The sequence below is a fragment of the Camellia sinensis genome, chromosome 1 (genome assembly GCF_055761805.1).
Source record: "Camellia sinensis isolate YWXY chromosome 1, ASM5576180v1, whole genome shotgun sequence".
Lineage (NCBI taxonomy): Eukaryota > Viridiplantae > Streptophyta > Magnoliopsida > Ericales > Theaceae > Camellia > Camellia sinensis.
The window spans coordinates 216,607,633-216,628,980 of record NC_138961.1 but is presented as its reverse complement, the minus strand read 5'-3'; the positions used below and the strand labels follow the sequence as shown (position 1 = coordinate 216,628,980).

The window sequence follows — 21,348 nt, the reverse complement described above, 5'->3', positions numbered from 1 at the left end:
ATGCGTGTCTCATCATTACTCATCAAAAGTGAGATGTATCCTTTTTGAACATATTGTAACTTCTCCGGGAGGTGAACCGGAGGTCGCGATCGAATCGCCCTCGCCGAAACGCGCATTTCCTAGCTCTTTGTTTTGTGAAGAACATGCATCCTGGTTGTTCTGCATTATCATGCACATAACTTGCATTCTCATGCGCATACTTGCATTGTTATGCACGTCTCTTTGACATCACCAAGCCTCCATGCTTGAACCCTCGTTGTCGCACGCGTTCCTTCCCGCATTGCGATGCACTTTTCCATCAGCATCGCGATTGTCTGCACTCAATATCACATTGGATATATATTGTTGGATACGTTGTGCTTGTTGAGTTTCTTTCTTTTGCAGGCACGATATTATATGTACGGTTCATTTGAGACTGGTGCGACCAGACGAATCGTGCAGGTATCGTATCTTCTCCGTGTGAGACGCGACGAGAATTGAATAATTCTCCGCATTCTTAACTGCATGAAATGTAGTTGTTGCTTTGCATTCTTGCTTAAAATTGTTGCATCTATTTGCGAATACTTGCTTCATTACAGCTCGCTGCATTTGCATGATCATTAAGTTACCTTCGGCTTCTTGCATTTTCGGTTGCATTTTGCCCCTGCCTGCGGGCACATCTGTGTTATTTCGTATGTTTGTCTAAGTCTTCGGCCTTATCAAAAATGGGTCGTCTCTGGGCTTTGACATTCACTCCCGTCACTTATGACTTCCGAGTTCTGTCAAAGATGGGCAACTGTAGACACCCCATTTTTGACCGACCTTGAGACTCAGACGTCACCAGTTGAGCACTCGGTGATATTGCATATTGTGCTTGTTCAGAAGTTTCAGAGTCTCGGCTACGAGCCTTGCCTCCGGACTTCTGGACTCTTTTGTGCTTTGCCTCGGTTTGCGAACCAGGCTCTGTTTTCTCTATTTTCTCTTCCCGAAGGGAGGGAGAGGTCTCGTAGATCATCTCTCAGTGGCCATAGGCTACGTTTCGTGGTCGTAGGCCATTTTGCCCGTTTGGAGCCCGGTTTCCGATTTTTCGGAGCCTTGGCCGTGTGCCTCAGTTCGGGACCGCCTAACCACCTCCGTTTGCCCCGGTTTTTGGAATACATCTTATTTGTTCCCTTTTGAGGGACACTGTGGTTCGAGAAACCGACTTCGTGGTCGAGCACCACTTCCGGTGCCTAACAGTCAGTTTTCGGAGCCTCGGGCTGCGCGTTTCGACCCCCGAACCTTCATTTTGCATCGGTTTTGGTTCATTTTTGGCAGGGACCTCTGTTTCATTGCTAGGAAGGTCATAGAAGGATGGGAGGCCAGTAATTGTTCTGTCAGCCAACTTTATCCCTTCATCGCCCTCCGTCGCCCGATTTTGTTCACTTCAAAGCCAATGTTGACCACCCTTGGGCCATTTTCTTGCACCCTAAACCCCATATTTATGATGTACACATCTGGGAGGCTACCAATATTTGGTGGCCGGCCAGTAATTCTTTTTGACTCTTTTGAACCCCTTTGAAAAGTGGGTTGTTCTCTCTCCTGGTTCACTTTCTCCAATTTTTGACCACAGGGTTGTGTTGTGCACACATGGGAGGCCCTATTTCTGTGGTGGCCGGCCATTAATTCTCATTGACCGTTTTGACCCTTGGCCTGCCGGCCATGGGGAAAGCCGGCCGGCCACCTGCAGTTTCAACAACCGGTCGGCCAGAATCCTTACTGCAAGTACATCTCAAATATACATTCTTTTTCCCCCCAGATTCTGTATCTGGGGGGCTGCATTTTGGAGGAAAACTTGGATTGTTTTCCCTCCATTTTTCTCCCCTTTTTCCCCCCCTTTTTTTCTATATAACAACAGCTCCAGCTCTGTTATTAGGGTTACAAAAACTTGCCTCAAGCCTTTTGCATTATATCTCTCTTCCTCTCTATTCCAAGCTCAAAACCTTTCAAGTCCTACACCCCTTTCCACACCACCACCAAGCACCACACCACCATCATCCATTCCAGTAGCTTCAGGGCCATTTTTAGAGCTAAGGAGCCACCAAACTCAAGCCAAGAGTTGCCAAAAGATTGGTCTTCAAGGGTAAGCTCTATTTCCCTCCTTTTGGTCCATATTTTGCATGCTTTCTAGGCCATACTTTCTTACTGTTTTGGGCTCCGACCCTAACTGGAACTAGGCTTATTTTGAGATATTGTTCATGTTTGTTTAAGGGCCTCTCACTGTTTGAGGCCTCCTTGTTCCATTTGCTTCATTATCTCTTTTGTATGCCTATTTCTTGAGTAGTATTTTTGGCCTATGTATAAATTGTTTTGAGGTATGTCATAAACTATAAAGGGTCTTATTTTGAGCCCTTCTTCAATGTTGTTGAAGGGATCATTACTGTTTGACGCTTCTATCTTCCACTTACCTTTATATCCCTTTTTTGGCTCCATTTTTGCATGATTTATTAGCCTCTTGTGCTTCTGTTTTTGGACTCTGGTCCGAACTGAAAACAACCTTTTTTTGACCCCCTATTTATGTTTTATTAAGGGTCATTTACTATTTGAGGCATCCTTTTTGTACTTTGTGTTATAGCTCTCTTTTTGGCCTTGTCTTGCATAGTATTTTGAGCATGCTTGTGCACTGTTTTTGGCTCGGCCACCAACTTAGAAATGCCATTTTTTGGGTCCCTCTTCAATATTGTTGAAGGGCCCTCAGCTGTTTGGGGCCAGCATCTGTGACTTGCTTCATTATCTCACATTTAGGGCCATTTTTGCATGCTAGCTTAGCCCCATTTGTGTTCATTGTTTGGCCTCACCTAAAAATGTAAACATGCTTTTTTTGGGGCTTCCTTGAATCTGTCTTCACATGTCATGATCAAATAATGCATGCTTGATGTAGCTACAAGTCATTTCATGTGCTTAATCTTGCATTTCGGGACCATTTCATGCATTGGGTGCTATATTGTCATGATTTGGGGCCGCTTCGGGTCATATTTTAGCGCTGAAATTTTCATGCTCGTATGCCATATTCCATGCCTTACCATGTCTTGTTAGAGTGGCATTCGATGCCCTAGGGTCGGTCCTCGGTTTGCATGCATGCGTGCACGTACTTCGAGAGTCTCATTTTCATCTTATGGCCTCTTATGTGAGTGTGGCTGAGGTCCACTCATGTTGGTGTAAGTCCATTATGCATTGTGTATGCCATTTCATTTCATAGCATTGCGTATGCTGGGTTGTATGTCAGCGCATTGTGTATGCCATGTTAGCTCGTGCATCGTGTATGCCATTTCATAGCATTGTGTATGTTAGGTTGTATCTTAGTTGCATTTCATGCATATCATGCATATTGCATCGTGCTTGGGATAGAAGTTAGCCCGAGCACGGGAAACGAGGTACGTTTCGTACTCCGAGTGACGGAACGTGTCTCAATTTTCCAGTCACCGACACTCCGGATTATCCATGATAGAGTTAGGTTTTAGTTGAGTTTTTATGTGCATTCATTCTATATTGAGTTGCACAATTCGTCTCCTCGGCCATCATGCATCGAGATGCGTGATTGATGGCACGAGAATCGAGGCATGCATACATCTATAAAATACATTGCTATGCCCCTCTCCTGCTCTCTGTTGCAGCAAATCAAGAATCAGCAGTCTTCCGGGGCTTGGCGCGTTTTCCAAGAAATCATTGCAAAACAGAGGCTAATTGGGACATCCCAGTGGATTTCCGTGCAAGGCAGCCCAAATATACATCATTCATCAGAGTCAAGGCAGTCCCTGGCATGCATGCCAGTTTACAGCTTTCTTAGTTAAATTTGTAAATTTAATTAGGATTTTGTAATTATTTAGACTGTAATATTTATTCGGGACTGTATTATTCTTTCGGACCCTCTGCGCGAGGGCACAACTGTAATAAGTGTGCGTGTGTGTGATGTATGCCTTCCAACCCCACGTCTTTCTCCCTTTTATTTACCCGCTTATGATGGTTAGATTAGGGCATGTTTCAATTAGCATACAGTATGATAGCATGTTTGCATTTATTCATCTGTTTTGCATGCACCGGGCTCGGCGCATCATACTAACTGCATTGTATTTTCAATTCTAAGTTGAATACATGTTAGCTGTGGCATTTCATATGCCATGTCTAGAATAGCCGAGCCTATCTTAGTTGCATTTTGCATGTGTTGCATTAGGCATTTCTGTATAATTAGGATCATGCATGGATTTCTAATTAGTTTCTATTTTGGCTTGGAGTACTCAGTGAGTTTTATGCTTTAGCATCCTTGCATGCGTGTAAGTGACTGCCATGATAGCATGCTTACCATAAGGCTAATTGTTTATGTGATATAACTGCCTGAATGCCTGTGGGTGAAGGTTGGGTTATTTGGATTGGAACAATTCATTCACTGTGTGTTTTAAGCCCACTAGATAGTGGCAAAATCATGTTTTCTAAGCCCACTTGAGGGTGGCAAATCCACGTCTTAGCCTACTTGCGGGTAGCACCATCAAACCATTTTCAAACAAACAAACATGAAATGTTTTGTTCCAATTAAGGCGATCCAGTCTATACTTGTATGCTGTGCGCATCACATAGTAACCTAGGCTAATAACCGGAATAAGAACACATAATGTTTTCAAAAATAGATATCATGGTTAGTAGAGGCCAATCTTTGATCGGGCGAGCGGGGGTGCTCACGAAGTGACCTTCCCCAATCGTACCCAAGTTCCCGAGCCGAGGCAACTTTGGTGATGACGGACACGTGGCCTTAGGCAACGAGTTAGGGTTTCCTAAATTTTTCAAAATAAAATATTTAGGTGGCGACTCTGTATCTGGCAAAGCAGTCCATGTTTGGCACTTCTTTTCTAAAAATCTGTTTTCTCAAAACGATTTGCCGGATTTGGACTCTTTGGTTCAGATTTAGAACCGTGACAATTTGAGAGTCCTGAACTGTAGTGAGCCCAATATCAAACGGAACGGGGGACTCGTTCCTCTCCCGGAGCGTTCGGGGACGTCTACAGGCCCACTGGACAATCTTTTTTTGGAACTAAAGTAACAAAGGAACTAGTAAAACACTTAGTCAATCTTCCATAACAATGGAAATCATTTAAAAATTGAACAATCTCCACCTTAAACACCTTCCAACACTTTTGAAAACATAACAGATTAAACCCATCTAGCCCAGGAGCCTTATTCCCATCGAACTCCTTAACAGCTGCCCATATTTCAGTTTTAGAGAAGGCGGCTTCCAACTCAACCTTAGTATCATTACTCCCAATTGATTTAAAGACTCCTCCAAGCTTAGGCCTAACCTTCCAAGATTCTAAAAATAAACATTTGAAGTGTCTATAAACTTTTTCCTTGATAATCACCAGATCCTCAATCACATTGTCATTAACAGTCAACGAATTTAACGAATTCTTATTTTGATGACAAGAGGCGATGAAATGAAAAAACTTGGTGTTCTTATCCCCATTCAATGTCCATGAGAATCACGAATTTTGAAGCCACAAACATTCCTTTCTCTTACTCCACTTCAGCACTTCCCTCTAAGCTCCATTTTTCTTACTAACTCACCATCATCAAGATCTCTACTTTCAGCAATTAGATCCAACTCACGTGATTCATCCTCAAAAACTTTAAGTTTATGATTAGCATTTCCAAACACTTCCATATTCCATTGCTTCAAGGATGCCTTGACTGCTTTTAACTTGGCAAAAATTTTATAACCAGCCCAACCTGATACCACTGTATCCTCCCAAGCTTTTTTAACTACGGAGATGAACTGAGGATGCAAAATCCAAGCATTAATAAACCTAAATGATCTTGGACCTCAATCTCTTGTATCCTCCATTAGAACCACTGGGCAATAATCAGAGACTTTTCTAGGCAACCCCCAACCCCCAAACTTTGAACTTAAACATTAACATCCACTCGGGGGACAAAAGAAACCTATCAATTTTGCTCCACTTTTCTCCCTCTGCAGCATTACACCAAGTATACTTTTTTCCAAGCATATCCAATTCAGTAACCTCCATCCAATCAATGAAATCATTGAAATTCTTCATTCCTCTCTCCCTTCTAGAACAGCCTTTTATTTCTTTAATATTCCTAATCTCGTTAAAATTCCCCCCCTCCAGGCACCAACGAAATTGGAAAATGGACTTTAACCTTGTGATGGACTCCAATACTAAACCCCTCCTAGAAACCTCATTTGGTGCATATACGTTCATCAGCACACACAAAAAAGATGGAGCAATAGTACCTGACAACAAGATGAAATTCCGGTTGCAACAGCATCTTGACAACGCAAAAACTGATGGCTTCCATATACACAACAGGCCACCAGAATGCCCATCCAAATCTACCACCACAAAGTCCATCTCCACCCCTGGCCATAATGAACGCACTACTTCCTCTAAAATTTCTGCTCTCTTTGTCTCCTGAAAAAACACCATATCCACTTTCTTTTCATTAAGCACCTTCTTTATCTTTCGTCGTTTCCCAGCCTTTCCAAGCCCTCTAATATTCCATGTGAGCAAATACAAACAATCTAACTCCCAAATCTCCAACTTCAGGTATTTAAGGTCGATTCACCCCCATTCCCTGAATAGCCTGATCTGAATCATTCTTCTCCAATCCCACACATTTAAGTAATAAATCCTCTTCACAACCCTCACACTGCATACCCAGTGCATTACAAATCTGTATTGTCGTTTGTGCCTCCCTACGCATTAGACATCCACGAGTCTAAGATCAGCTGCTTAAGATAGATGATGACAATGCTACCATTGTTGTTTTGCAAACCGCTCCTCTATTCCAGCTTCCCATAGGAACTAGTCCCTTTTTTTTCTTTCCAAACCAGCACCTCTTATCAACCTACGAATCCATCTTTAATCAGCCATTGACAATATTTTCCTTCCCTTTACTCTGCTCCTCTTTTTCTGACTGAACCCCCCCTCCTTAATAACCACATTACCCATAAGACTAGATGTTGGACCTAATCGAAGCCCAACATGACTTTAGGCTTTAACACCTTTATGACCTAATACACTCCCTTCACAAAAATTAGAGATAATGGGCCTAGTTGATGGCCCACTCAAATGGGCCTCTACACCATTCACCACCAAATGAACTCCTGGCCTATCCACCTTTGTGCCACTAAGACTTTTCAAAACACTTGGGTTGATAACGTCTTCTTCAAGAACCTGCTTCTGGGCATTAATATTGACATACGGAGAGACTAACTTAGCCGCCCCCTTCATACTCGAGACCTGCACCCCAGCTGCCTCATCATTACTGGTTCCCATGACATGGGTTGTCTCCTCCACAACTATGTCTACCTCATTACGCATATTGTTAACATTAGCCAATTGAATGTTAGCCACCTCCTCAGACTCTACTGACTCAGCACCACACCTGATCTGTCTTGCTTCCAGATCAGCACCATCTTCCATTCTGCTGATGTCGTTTGCTGGTTCAACTTTCACCATACCCTGGCCTCCATTGTTATCTTCCACTTTGCTCTATACCTTCGCTGGTTCACTCTCCTCATGGCCTATGCAATCAGCAATAGACTCCAAACTAACAACCATATTTGAGCAGCAACCATTCATACACCTTGAAAGACTCATGTTGCTAATAGTTGCTTTATCAACTATTTGTTCTTCACATACCAAAATTGGATAACATCTACCTTTACATTCAAGATTAATGGTAGTGTTAATATACTCCATACAATTTGTAGCAACACAGACCTTCCCATAACAAAATGAAGAGGGTTGACAAATATCATCCTCCAATCCAATAACATTCCCCCATATGTTCCCAACTCGATTAAAAGTGGATATGTTCCATACATTAAGAGGAACACCAAAGCACCTAAGCCAGACACACCTTTCTTGCTGAAGATGCAGACCTGGTTTCCAGACAACAATCGACTCACACCATTCATCAAACCATTCCTTAATGAGTCCAAAACTTTCCTTCATGATCTCTTGAGACTTGAATGTTAACACAACATCCTTTCCTCCACCACACCTTACCATTGTTTGACCTAAACCTTTATCGCTCAACACCTTTTGAATGTTATGGATTGAACCCTCAATCTTCAACCTCATAATCACACTTTCTAGCAACCACCCATGTCCATCTTCATTCACAGGGATGGTCAGTCTCGTCTTCTCCACAGTCATGTTTTTATTACCTTTCAGTGCCTCCACAAAAGATCGCTTCTCAATCTCTGTCCTTCAACCATTAATCCTCAAAACAACATGGTGTGGTCTCCTCGACAACTCCTCATTTTTGCTTCTATCATAAGCAGCAAGCTTCACTTGTAAACTCCTATCATCAACCCACAATTCGTTGGCTTTCTGGATTGCAAAATTCGCTGCAACGTAACAATCAAATCTAACAAATCCAAACCTTGACTTTGTTACTTTCCTCCTTTTAAAAGGAATGAACACGTCCTTAACAACTCCAAACTTCATAAACAGTTTAAACAAGGCTTTTACATCCATTGAAGACAGTAGATTATCCACGAAGACATTGAATAACCCATTACTAATCCTCCCTGAAACAATAATTTTAGAGAGTGATAGAGAATAGAGAGAGAGAAATACTGAATTGTTCAGTTGTTGTATATCTGTGTGTAATTACAAGGAGATTTACACCTCTCTTTTATAGAGAGGAAGAGGGACATTGGGTGCCGTTGCACCGAAAGCATAAAGAGAGAGAGGGAACAACAATTATGAAAGCATAAACATAATAATGGACTACAATGATGACTAACACTACTAATATACAATATGAATATACAATAATATACTAACATCCCCCCGCAAACTCAAGGAGGGAAAGCATCAACCAAGTTGAGTTTGGAAACAAGATCATGAAAGCGGCCAGGAGGATGAGCTTTAGTGAAGATATCAGCGGGTTGATCGACTGAAGCAATAGGAAGAAGATGAACAGTACCACAGGTAACATGCTGGCGAATGAAGTGACAATCAATTTCAATATGTTTGGTGCGATCATGAAAAACATCATTGTGAGCAATCTGAATGGCACTCTGATTGTCACAATAGAGAGGGGTAGGACCAGAGGAAGAAACACCCATATCAGTAAGGAGCCAGCGAAGCCAGAGAAGTTCCTGAGTAGTATCAGCAAGAGCTCGGTATTCAGCTTCGGTACTAGAGCGGGCAGTGAGGGATTGTTTTTTGCTACGCCAAGCAAGAAGAGAATCCCCTAAGAAGAAGCAGAAACCTGTGGTAGAGCGTCGATCCGTAGGATCCCCAGCCCAATCAGCATCGGAAAAGGCACGCAGTTCAAGAGAGGAGGAAACAGAGAAGTGAAGGCCATGGAACAGAGTGCCTTTGAGGTAGCGAAGAATGCGGAGTAGAACAGTATAGTGGGGAGTGCGGGGGGCCGACATGTACTGACTGACAATGTGAACAGCATAGGCAATGTCAGGACGAGTGACTGTGAGGTAGACAAGACTGCCGACGAGCTGGCGATAAAGAGTAGCATCAGAGAGAAGAGTCCCATCGAGAGGAGTGAGACGAATCTGAGGATCAACTGGAGTAGAGGTAGTTTTGCAATCAGTAAGACCAGCACGAGCCAGAAGATCGGATGTATATTTGGCCTGGGACAAATAGGAACCAGTAGAGTCATGAGAGACTTCAAGGCCTAAGAAGTAGTTAAGAGTACCAAGGTCCTTCATTTCAAACTGTCGGTGGAGAAACTGTTTGAGGTGGAGAATACCAGCTTCATCATTACCAGTGATAATCATATCATCCACATATAGAAGAAGAAGAGTGGTACCATGAGAAGTAGATCGTATAAAAAGAGCTGAGTCATAGGAGCTAGAGGTGAACCCGAAGTCATGAATGGTAGAACTGAACGTAGCAAACCAAGCACGAGGCGCCTGCTTGAGGCCATAGAGAGCACGCTGTAGTTTGCAGACCTGATGAGGTTGAAAAGTGGACCCAGGTGGAGGTTGCATGTAGACCTCCTCAAGAAGATGACCATTGAGGAAAGCATTTTTGACATCCATCTGAAAGAGCCCCCAGTGGCGAGCAGCAGCAACGGCAAGTAAACTGCGAACAGAGGTAAGTCGAGCAACAGGAGAGAATGTCTCCTCATAATCAATACCATATTCCTGGTTGAAACCCTTGGCAACAAGACGAGCTTTGTAGCGTTCAATAGAGCCATCAGAATGTGTTTTGATTTTGTAAACCCATTTGCAGCCAATTGCAGTCTTGCCAGGAGGAAGATCAACAAGATCCCAAGTATGAGCTTTGTCCAAGGCCTGGAGTTCATCAGTCATAGCTTGCTGCCAAAGAGGATTAGTACAAGCCTCACGATAGGAGGTAGGTTCATAAGTAGAGAAGGCAGCAGATCCAACAATATAATCACGAAGATGGAGAGGAGGTTGAGTTACCCGGCGTGGTCGACCCGTAGGAGGATCGGTGGGAGGAAGAACCGGTGGAGAAGGAGGTGTGGCAATAAGAGGTAGACCTTCAGAGGGAGCAGGCTGGACAGAATCAGGAGTGAGCAAGGGCGTCTCGATGAATGAAGACCCTGTATCAAAATCAGCAGAGAAAAGATCGATGGAAGGATTAGTAAACAGTACAGAAGTGGAAAGTGTGGGTAGGTGAAATGAGGAGAGCGAGGAAAACATTTGGTGTTCCCAGAAAACGACATGGCGAGAGATACGAAGACGTTTAGAGATAGGATCCCAACAGCGAAAGCCTTTATGTTCAATTCCATATCCAAGAAAGCAACAAAGACGAGAACGAGGTTCAAGTTTGGTGTGTTCATGAGATTGAAGAAGAACAAAGCAGGCAGAGCCAAAAACCCGGAGATTGGCGTAAGGAGGAGGAGTGCCATGCAGACGTTCAAAGGGAGTTTGATTAAGGATGACAGGGGTAGGAGCACAGTTGATAGTGTAAACAGCAGTGAGGGCAGCTTCCCCCCAAAAGTTTTCAGGACAAGAAGAAGACAGAAGGAGAGCACGAGTAGTGTCAAGGATATGCCTATGTTTCCGTTCAGCGCGGCCATTTTGCTGGGACGTGCCAGCACAAGAACGATGAGGCAGTGTACCATGATGCTGAAGAAAGGAAAGGAAATCTGAATCCCGATATTCCATGGCATTGTCAGAGCGAAAAATTTTGATGACTTTAGAGAATTGGGTGTGGACCATTTGGGCAAAGCGATAATAAATGTGTTTAAGTTCAGACCGATGTTTCATGAGAAAAAGCCAAGTAAATCGGGAAAAATCATCAATAAAGACAACAAAATAACGAGATCCCCCCATAGTAGGAGTAGGGGAGGGTCCCCAAATATCCGAATGTATAAGATCAAAAGGTGCAAGGGAAACAGAAGTACTTTTATTAAATGATAAAGCAGGTTGTTTAGCAAGTTGACAGGGTATACAATCGAAATGATCGGGAATTACATGACCCAACTGTCCACTAGAAACCAAAGACTTTAAGCGATTAACAGAAATATGCCCTAAGCGACAATGCCAAAGATGAAAGGGAGATAATGAGGAAGTAGAGGTAGGAGCAGCGATCTGAGGAGAGGTAGGAACATGAAGGTGAATGAGTTCATAGAGACGTCCATGCTTACGGCCGATCCCAATAGTCTGCCCCGTCTGAGGGTCCTGTACCAAACAATCAGTAGCAGAAAATGTGACAGTTAGACCAAGTTCACATAATTGACCAATGGAAATAAGATTTAAAGTGAGAGCAGGGATATGATAAACTTGAGGTAGAGATAAAGAAGAGGTGGAAACAGTACCAACATGACGGACAGACATGAGGGAACCATCAGCAGTATGAATGGAGGGAAAAGGAGGAGATGAGGAGGAGGAAGAAAAGATAGTAGAACTGGAGGTCATATGATTACAACAGGCAGAGTCAAAATACCAAGAAGAGTTACCTGGGATTACAGACAAAGCAGTAGGAGGAGGTGTACCAGATGAAGAGAGAAGTTGTTTGAGCATGGCCTCTACATCTGTCGGAGAAAAGCGAGATGTAGACGGAGCAGGTGACTCAGAGAACTCCGCAGAGGCAGAAGCATCAGTGTGATGAGACTGATTCCCGGAAGCAGCAGCAGCAGTGTGATGAGACTGATTCCCGGAACGATGAAAGTTTCCCCGGGAAGAGCCACCACGAGAGGAGTGGCTGTTGGAGGATGATCGGGAAGGATTGCGATAACAATCCTGTTGTAGATGACCAGGACCAAGTTTGTTGCAGTAGCGGCAGGATCTGACGGGGCAGTTGACCAGGAGATGGGTTGAAGAAAGGCCCCGATTCTGACAATAGAGGCAAGCAGTGGGCCGCTGGGTAAATGATGGCCGGGACGGAGGAGTGGCAAGAACAGAGTCCACATGATGAGTTTGAAGTGTACCAAGACGAGTCTCCTCTGAGAGCAACTCAGAAATTGCTTGTTCAAGAGTGGGCAATGGATGGCGATGAAGCAGAGAGGCACGTACGGGCTCAAAGGAGGAAGTAAGAGCCATGAGAAAGTGCACCAATCTTTGCTGGTTGCGATAGATAGTAAATAAAACAGCATCTTCGTGGTTATGCCAAGTTGGTTCCGAAAGAGCAAGCTGATCCCAAACAGAGTACATTTGAGAAAGGAAGTCATTAATGGACTGAGTGGATTCTTGGCGCATGCGATGAAGTTGGTTCTGAAGTTGATATTGATGGGCAAGACCAGTAGTCTGGTATCGTTCTTTCAAAAAATTCCATATGTCCTTTGCAGGAGTATTTACAGAGTCAAGCTGAAAGCGACCAAACTGAAGACTGATAGAGGTAATAGATGTATTACGAAACCAGGTAATGATTTGGTAATTTTTACTGTCCCATTCCTCAAGTTGGTCTTCATATGTAGCAGTATGAGCAGTAGTTTCAGTAGTGACACTGTCTTTAACCGGTTTAGTCACATCCCCGGTGACAATTCGCCAGAGCTTCTTGCCTTTGAGGAAGGAAGACATGGCTTGGGCCCACAGAACATAGTTGGAACCATTCAAAATAACGGAAATGGGATGGGAGGCATCAGGACGATCCATAATACGAGTTGAGTAGGATTTAAAGCAAGAGGAATAGACCTGTAGGAGCAAAATTAGGTAAAACAGAGTGTACCAGTGAGTCCGGAAGGTCGAAAATAGCCAGGAAAGGTATGCTGGACAGAGATGATGTCAGCAATGATGTCAGCGGCGCACGTTAGCAGGCTGCAAGAAGGAGCACGTTAGCAGGAAGCGGCAGCGCACGATAGCGGACAGGCGCAGGCGCGGCGCACGGTAGCCGTTTTGGCGCACGCGGGTGCACTTTAGTGAAGCGGCGCACGAAAGGCGCACAGTAGCAGGCGCGGCGTACGGGAGTGGTAGGGCTGACGTCAGCCGCGGTTGTGTGGGCGCGTGGAGGCGCGTGGCGGAAGCAAGGTGCAACAGATGGCGCGTGCGGGCGCGTGTGAGAGTGGTGACGGAGGTGGTGACGCGCCGAAGACAAAGGTGGCGCGTGAGGGCGCGTGGAGCGTGTTCTGAGGACGGGCTTGGTGCCGTTGGAATCGTGAGGAAATTCCGAGCGGTTTGATGTATGCCACTGTGTACGGGACTAAACACCAAAATCGAAAATTGCCAGAAATGCAACACTGGGCTCTGATACCATGAAACAATAATTTTAGAGAGTGATAGAGAATAGAGAGAGAGAAATACTGAATTGTTCAGTTGTTGTATATCTGTGTGTAATTACAAGGAGATTTACACCTCTCTTTTATAGAGAGGAAGAGGGACATTGGGTGCCGTTGCACCGAAAGCATAAAGAGAGAGAGGGAACAACAATTATGAAAGCATAAACATAATAATGGACTACAATGATGACTAACACTACTAATATACAATATGAATATACAATAATATACTAACACTCCCATTGCTATGTGCTCCACCACTCTTTCTCGGATGAATCACTGGAATCTAGCTAGCCTGTCTTGCATCCTGTCGCTCTCCCATTGCTAAGCTTCCGTCATAACATCCACTCTTAAGCTGTATTTTCGATTATGAATTTGGATAGAGATTTGAAAAAAATAAAAAATAATAATAAAATAGGTGAAATATGAATTTAAAATATAAGTACATTTCACTCACATTTTCTATTTTCCTTTTTAAATCTTCACCGACATCCATAATTCAAACATCATAAAAATTCTCATCCTTATCTCTAAAAAATGCAAATATTTTAATTGTCAATTTTTAATGTGGTTATGATCCAGCCAGTTGACACGTACTACATATGAAAGGCAGTGTCACCATCTTTAAGGGCTCCATTGGCGTACCAAATGCCCCAGGAAAGGAATATTATGAATGCCTAAATGCTTTATTATTATTATTATTATTATAGTAAGAACATCATATAAGATATGTATGTAGCTCGAGCCCGGGTCACTTATTCAGAAAGATAGTTTTTTTAATTATGAAAACTTTCAGTCCCCTGTAATTGATATGAGGTGCAGCTATCAACACTAAATAGTGCCCCTCTAAACCCACACATGTAATTGTTTAGCAGTTTTGAAGTATTTATGTTTATTTTTCAACGGGTACTTTCGATTAAAGACAGCAAAAAATTTATATGTATAATTATAAATATACTAAACAGTACTCATAAACATTACGTGATATGACAACAAAATGTCATGTTTACTGTTATTTCCATAATCACCACGCCAATATAAAATGATGAACCCCTACTGCATTCGTCAACCACAAACTGTGAGTGGCACCGCCTGGCCATACCCATGAGATTTGTGGAATATCAATATTTTTTAACCTACTATCCATTAATTCATTAAACAAATGATAATTAATTAAAATTTAAATTTATAAAAAAAAATAAAAATAAAAATAAAAGATAAAGTAGGGTAGACTCAAAGCACCTTATAGATTTGGAAGTCATTAAAATAATCAAAGCTAAGTCGACAAAATATTTTTATTGCCCTTAATCATGTCCATCTCATTTTGGATATTATTTTCGTGTCATTATGAATAGGGACAGGGCTGACTCTAGGCATAAACCAAGAAAGCAATGCTTGGGCTCCTAGAAAATAGTCTAAAATTAGGACCCAAAATAATTGCAACACTTATACAGGTGATTCTATTTACACTTAAAAAATTATTTAGTGCACTCAATTTCTCAGTACTCTCTCTTAAATTATTTAGAATTATAATTTATTCTCAATACACTCTGGCTATGTTTGTTTGGATGCACATGAGCTTGGGATTGGACTAATAATCCAATAAAATTATTAATCCAATGTTTAGTTAAACAATTGAAAAACGGATTAACAATCCATCCGGATATGGTGTTCCACGTATGACGGACTATTTAATCCCACAGAGAGGGATAGGATATAAATTGGAGAATTAAGCCAAAGTCTGGACTATTGGTCTTTCCCTATAATCCTAACTCAATCCAAACATAAGATAGGATACATAATCCAAAGGGATTCGTAGTCCTAAAACTATTAGTCAAAGGAATACTAATCCAACTTAATTTAGTCTGCCCAAACAAACATGGCCTCTATGTTTTTTCACAAATTGCCCTTCAAGATAAAATCATAATTTGTAGTACACCCAAATAATAAACAAATTAACTCAAATTATCCTTCAAGATAAAATCTTTCTTTTTCTTCATCTTCATCCCCATCTTCTTCTTTTCGTTCAACTTACCTGGCTTAGCATCCTGATTCATGTAGTGTTATAAGCAACAAATGAAGCCTAGGGTTCACGTTACTGGCCTAGGGTTCATGTTTGATTGGATTGATAATGGAAGAGGATTTTCTCTCCTCTGTAGCAATTCAGTCCTCTGGTTTTGATGTGGTTGGCTTGGAAGAACTTAACAAAAAAATTCTACAAACTCAGATGTTTTATTGTGCAATTAGAGGGAGATATACAATTGAATCCTTCCTTGTTCTTGTATTGAACAAGCAATCAATATAAACAAACAAATCAAGAAAGGAAAAAAACTGCTACCAGCAATCATTCATCCGTCTCAAAATGAAAGAGGATTCAAACTTGGAAAGAAGATGAAAAATATGTATAAGTGATTAGGGTCTATATGAGAAAAAAATAATATTTGTTTTTAAGATTTAATGTGTATTATCTTTATTAATAAATGTATATTATGATATAATAAAAATTAAAATTTCAAAATTTTAATTAAGCGAATTACTATTTGGGTGTAAATTGAATCACCCCACTAATACATATTCCAACATTAAAACATGACTAGAAAGGCCCAAACTAAAGGCGAAAGGGCCCAAATCAAAAGCAAATGCCAAAATTTTTCCTCTCAAGAGAGGGCCCACTATCAACAACAACATTCCAAAATGCCGCGAAATGAGAAATCACTTTGCTGTGTTTGGATAAATTATTTTTGGTATTATGGCATTATATTTTGTTTTACTTTTATTTTTTTGTAAATTGAATTTTGCTAAATAATAAAGCAACAAAATCAGATCTTATTTTTTTTAATCTTTGTAATGATTTCTTTATATTTTATTGATTATATTCAACAAATTTTATGTGGATACTATAAAAATAAAAAATTAAATTTTTTGAATATTTACTATTTCATTACCATTTTTTTTTTCTTTTTGGGGGGTGAGATATTAAGGTCTCAATTTGAAAGTTTGCTTTGAGTCCCGATACCAAAATCATGTTGTGAATTATTTACCGAATACAACAATGATAAGACTCTAATGGTGTGATAAAGAGCAAGATTGAGATAAGAGACCAGAAAATATGAAACAATACAATAATGATAGTTACTTGGGTTAATAACATCATAAAGTGAGAAAATTGACAATAAAATAAAAATCTCTCATAACTTTTCAACAGTCAGTTTCTCGACGTCTTTAAGTTATTTCTATCTCGTAAACTTTAATAAAAAAAATTACACTAAACACTTTTAATAATAAATTTTCAAACTAAGATTAAAACAAAACCGCATCTCGCTCAATCTTCTCTGATGAACTTCGAGTTTGTGTACAAAAGCCTGGCCTCGTATTCCAAAAGCCCGTGTCCATCAGGACTCAAAACCCATTTTATAAGCCCAAAATAACAATACGGTCCAGTTCCGACTAGCCCTTTTGCAACTTTTGACATAGTCCAACATATATGTTCCCACAAACTCAGGTAGTTTACTGTGGTTTTGTTTTTTTAGCAGGTTAATTAGTTGGGTAACGTTAGGTATCATGAAAGAAAAAATCATGAAATGTATCATGAAAATTTTTCATTTGTTGATTAGTGTGTGGTGTTTTATTATATGTGTAATCCAAATATAGAGAATATTTCATGATCATTTTCATGATATTTTTTTTCATAATTTCTAACATTACTCTAATTAGTTAGATTACTACTTCAAGCAAAGCGTCACTCCATTGAGTAGAACACGAGACCTCACCTCATGCAGTTTTTGGCTTTATAATATCTACCAATGCCTATCGTAAAAATGAAAATTGCATATAGAATAAATTTGAAAAAATACTTCAACTTCTGACACGGTTTTGGTTTATATTTTTTTTTTTTACTTTAATTAATTGTTCGTTTATTTGTTTTTGTTTTTGTTTTTGTCTTTAGGTTTTTTTAAGGTAGAAGATTGCAAAAAATTAAAAATAAAATAGAATAAATTTGAAAAAATACACAGATCATAAAAAGAAATGATTTTCTGGCTTGGTTTGGGAAGTAGGTTGGCTTTTTGGCTTTTTGGCTTTTTTGGCTATTTTAGCCTGGGCTAAAAAGCTTGGTTTGGGAAGGGCTTTTTGGCTTTTTGACTTTTTTGAATTTTTTTGTGAGAGAAGAATGTAATGATTATAGGTTGGATGTGATGTTTTGTTTGTTATGGCTAAAATAGCCTATTTTGTTTTTTGTGACTAAAATAGCCAAAAAAGCCTGAAAACCATCTTGCCAAACAGAGGCTCTTATAGCTTTTTCAATAAAATCATTTTTATTAGTGAAATATAAAAACGACATATATTATACTAGTAATTAATAAGAATTCAAAAAAATAAAAAGTTACATGTGTATTTGTTTTTCCAAATTCAAATCCTGAATCCGTTCTAGACAACATATTTCAACCTTTTTGTTCTTTCAATTTTATTTTTTTTGAGCCCATTTTAATCCATTAACCGACCCTTTTTCTCTTGAGGAAATTACATGTCAGTCTTATTTTCTCAAAATAATTATAAATGTATGAAAAATCTTATAACTTTAATCATTAAAATTTATAATTTATCCTACATCTGTAATTATTTTTTAAAAATATCACTGATTTATTATTTCTACTTTTCTTTTTTATATTGTTAGGCACTGAGGTTAAATTTAAAAAAAAAAAAAAAAAAAAAAACATAACATGTGGAGGAGGTAAGTTCGGCATGGGATCACACCCACTACCTGGTGGACAACCCATGAAAAGATAGCTCGGCCGGCCCACTTTAGTAGCTCAAGAGATTACAATTTTTTTATTATTTGCCATAAATTATTCCGAGTTCGTTGAATAAAGTTAAGATAAATACACTTTTTAAAGTTTATTTAAAATGTAAATTATTCTTGAAAAAATTACTCATAAATCTTATATTGAGAAATGTTACTCTATTTATTTAGGTCTGAGTGTTTTTTCTTTAATCATTTAGTCCTTTTCAACATTACCATTACCAAACACATATCATCAACATCGTGCACATCATGAACACCAACTACATCATCAACTAAATCATCAAACATCAAGACCCCCCTATAATATCTTTCTTTCTACCAGAAACTTGAAAAACAGATCTAGGGTTTCAAATCTCATCACAAACAAGAGAAATGGTGTTGGAATGGATAGTTCTCGGGTACGCCGCCGGAGCAGAGGCCATCATGGTCCTCCTCCTCACCCTCCCTGGCGTCGATCGTCTACGGAAGGGTCTAATCGCCGTAACACGCAACCTCCCCAAACCCTTCCTCTCAGTTGTCCCTTTCTGTCTCTTCCTCCTGATGGACATCTACTGGAAGTACGAGACCAGACCCTCCTGCGAATCACCCGATTCCTGCACCGGCCACGCTCTTCACCAAGAATTCGAACTCGCCTCTCGCGGCCGCCAGGGACAGCGGCAACGCGATGGCAAGAAATGAAGGCTTGGCGACGTTCGGAAGCCGGAGCTGGAGGTACTGGCCTGTGCGGGCATGGGAATCGACGAGATCAGGGGAGTCGGAGACGATCGCTGAAGTTCGAACATCGCTGAAAAACATCATTGTGTGAACATCACTGTGTTCTTCCCCATCAACACCACCGACTCACCTCGCAGTCCCTTGATCTGATTTGAATCTCCTCCAACGCCGCTGAAGAACATCGCTGACTTGGTGATGATGTTCGAATGTTGATGATGTTGTTGATATTAATGATGTTTACAAATTTTTTGATGATGTTTGTTGATGTTTTTGATGATGTTTTTGTTAATGTTTGATGTTGTTAATGTTTTGATGATGTGTTGATGTTTGAACATTTTGTTCATGTTAGGCCGAAATAGTTTTTGTTGTGAATGTTCTTGAATTTTTGATGTTTGATGATGTTTTTGTTAATGTTTGATGTTGTTGATGTTTTGATGATGTTTGATGTGTTGATGTTTGAACATTTTCTTCATGTTGGGCCGAAATAGTTTTTGTTGTGAATGTTATTGAATTTTTGATGATGTTTTTTTAGTGATGTTGGTGATGTTGTTGATGGTGATGATGTAGTTGATGTTGCTGATGTTCGAAAATGAGAGAAATCTAAAAAAAGCCTATAGTTGATGTTTATTGTAGTTGATGTTGCTGATGTTTGATGTTTGATGACGTTGCTGATGTTTAATGATTTTGATGATGAAGGGAAATCATAAAAAGGCCTATAGTAAGCTTTTTGGATTTTTTTTAAATAAATGGGTATATATGTAATTAAAATTCAAATAGGACTTATTAGTCTATAAAATAAAAGGCAGGACCAAATGGTTTAACAAATTAAGATTTGAGATTTATTAGTGTTTTGCCCATTATTCTTTGTAATTTTAAAAATTACATTACATCTTTTGAAATTTTTAATTTCATAACAAATGGTTCATTTTATTAATAAATTATCAAATCAATTAATAGTTTTTAATAATATCATAAATATATTTCAATTAATAATTCAGTTAATTTTATTATTGTATAAAAGAGCAGTTAAGAATTCCAATTTTTAGTTAATTCTATTAAATAAAAATTTTTGATAATGAGACATTTATAATTTTTTAAACCACATAAAATAATTTTTATTTTAAACAAACCTCAAAGAGTTTGATTGTCATTTACTCATAAATTTATGTAGTATTTTAATTTAGAATTTATTCGTCTTACAGAGTGTGGGGACATAATTTTTGAATAACAACACGTGGCCAAAGTGTCACCGAAGTACTAGCCGAGATGCCACATGTCCTAGTCATGACGTCGAGATCATCTCGGCTAGTGTAACAACCCTCACCACTGTTTACTGATAATACCACTGATTACTGCTAAACTGTGACTGAACATGATTAAGTAACTGATTTGACTGACATTCTAAACTGATCGATTGAGTGTATTGGTTTAAACGCATTTCTATCTGTTTGATTGTTAATTGATCTGTTCATGTTTTAAGTGTCGATGGTGAATTGAAGGCCTTATCGGCGGCCGAATCTGAAATTGATTAGTGTTTCGTGTTAATTAAAATTTATGTGATTTTATGGTATATTTGATTGAAATGTGATTTAGAATGATTAAATTAGATTAAATTATGGTAAATTACATTAGTTGGCTTATTTACCAAAATGCCATAGAAGTGGGCCACTTTGTTAAGTCTTGTTAGAGCTTATGTGTTGCATCATTTTGTTCATTCTTGAGACCAAAACCGATTGAGAGAGGGAGAGTAGGAGGAAAGACTTGAGTTCATCAAATTGGCTTGGAGAATTAGAAGATTTGGAGGATAATTGCACAAATTGAGCTTCCATTCTTGAAATTGAGGACCTAAGGTAGGAAAATCATCTTCTTGAACTTGTATTTAAGTTGTATCTTGCATGTTTCATGGAAGTTTGGTGATTAGAGTCTAGAATTGGTTCAAAATGTTGAATTGAAGCTTAACTCATGCATGCATGTACATGTTCTAGCATTTTAAGGTTGTTTTCATGGAAATTGCTACATGCATGTCCATATCTTGATTATAGTTCATGAATTCATCATGTTTTTGGAAGTTTAGACTCATTTGATCTTGTATTAGAAGCTTTGAATTCAGATGAAAACATGCATGTCATATGTTCATCATGTTC

At 39.7% G+C, this 21,348-nt stretch overlaps 2 protein-coding genes across 2 annotated transcripts; both read right to left on the bottom strand.

Moving 5' to 3' along the window:
* Positions 1-1,954: 1,954 nt before the first annotated feature.
* On the bottom strand, positions 1,955-6,452 carry LOC145822485 (uncharacterized). Its single transcript, XM_082919571.1, has 4 exons — positions 5,904-6,452; positions 5,572-5,779; positions 5,167-5,317; positions 1,955-2,048 (listed from the first exon to the last, which is right to left on the bottom strand). The coding sequence occupies exons 1-4, from the start codon at positions 6,450-6,452 to the stop codon at positions 1,955-1,957; spliced, it is 1,002 nt and encodes a 333-aa protein (XP_082775697.1).
* A 1,791-nt stretch (positions 6,453-8,243) lies between these two features.
* LOC145822482 (uncharacterized) lies at positions 8,244-15,746 on the bottom strand. The gene is made up of 2 exons (XM_082919563.1): positions 15,725-15,746; positions 8,244-8,566 (listed from the first exon to the last, which is right to left on the bottom strand). Exons 1-2 carry the CDS (start codon positions 15,744-15,746, stop codon positions 8,244-8,246), a joined length of 345 nt encoding a protein of 114 aa, XP_082775689.1.
* Between the last annotated feature and the right edge of the window lie 5,602 nt (positions 15,747-21,348).

Excerpts from the sequence above, each read along its gene's own strand:
- LOC145822485 (XM_082919571.1), bottom strand. The coding sequence starts at position 6,452 with ATGGTGTTTTTTCAGGAGACAAAGAGAGCAGAAATTTTAGAGGAAGTA. Across the intron at positions 5,780-5,903 it reads TGTTAATGTTTAAGTTCAAA|TTCATCTCCGTAGTTAAAAA; the intron begins GTTTGGGGGTTG and ends TTGCATCCTCAG. Across the intron at positions 5,318-5,571 it reads AAGTAGAGATCTTGATGATG|AATCTTGGAAGGTTAGGCCT; the intron begins GTGAGTTAGTAA and ends GTTTATTTTTAG.
- LOC145822482 (XM_082919563.1), bottom strand. The coding sequence starts at position 15,746 with ATGAATCAGGATGCTAAGCCAG. Across the intron at positions 8,567-15,724 it reads GAATCAGGATGCTAAGCCAG|GGAGGATTAGTAATGGGTTA; the intron begins GTAAGTTGAACG and ends TTATTGTTTCAG.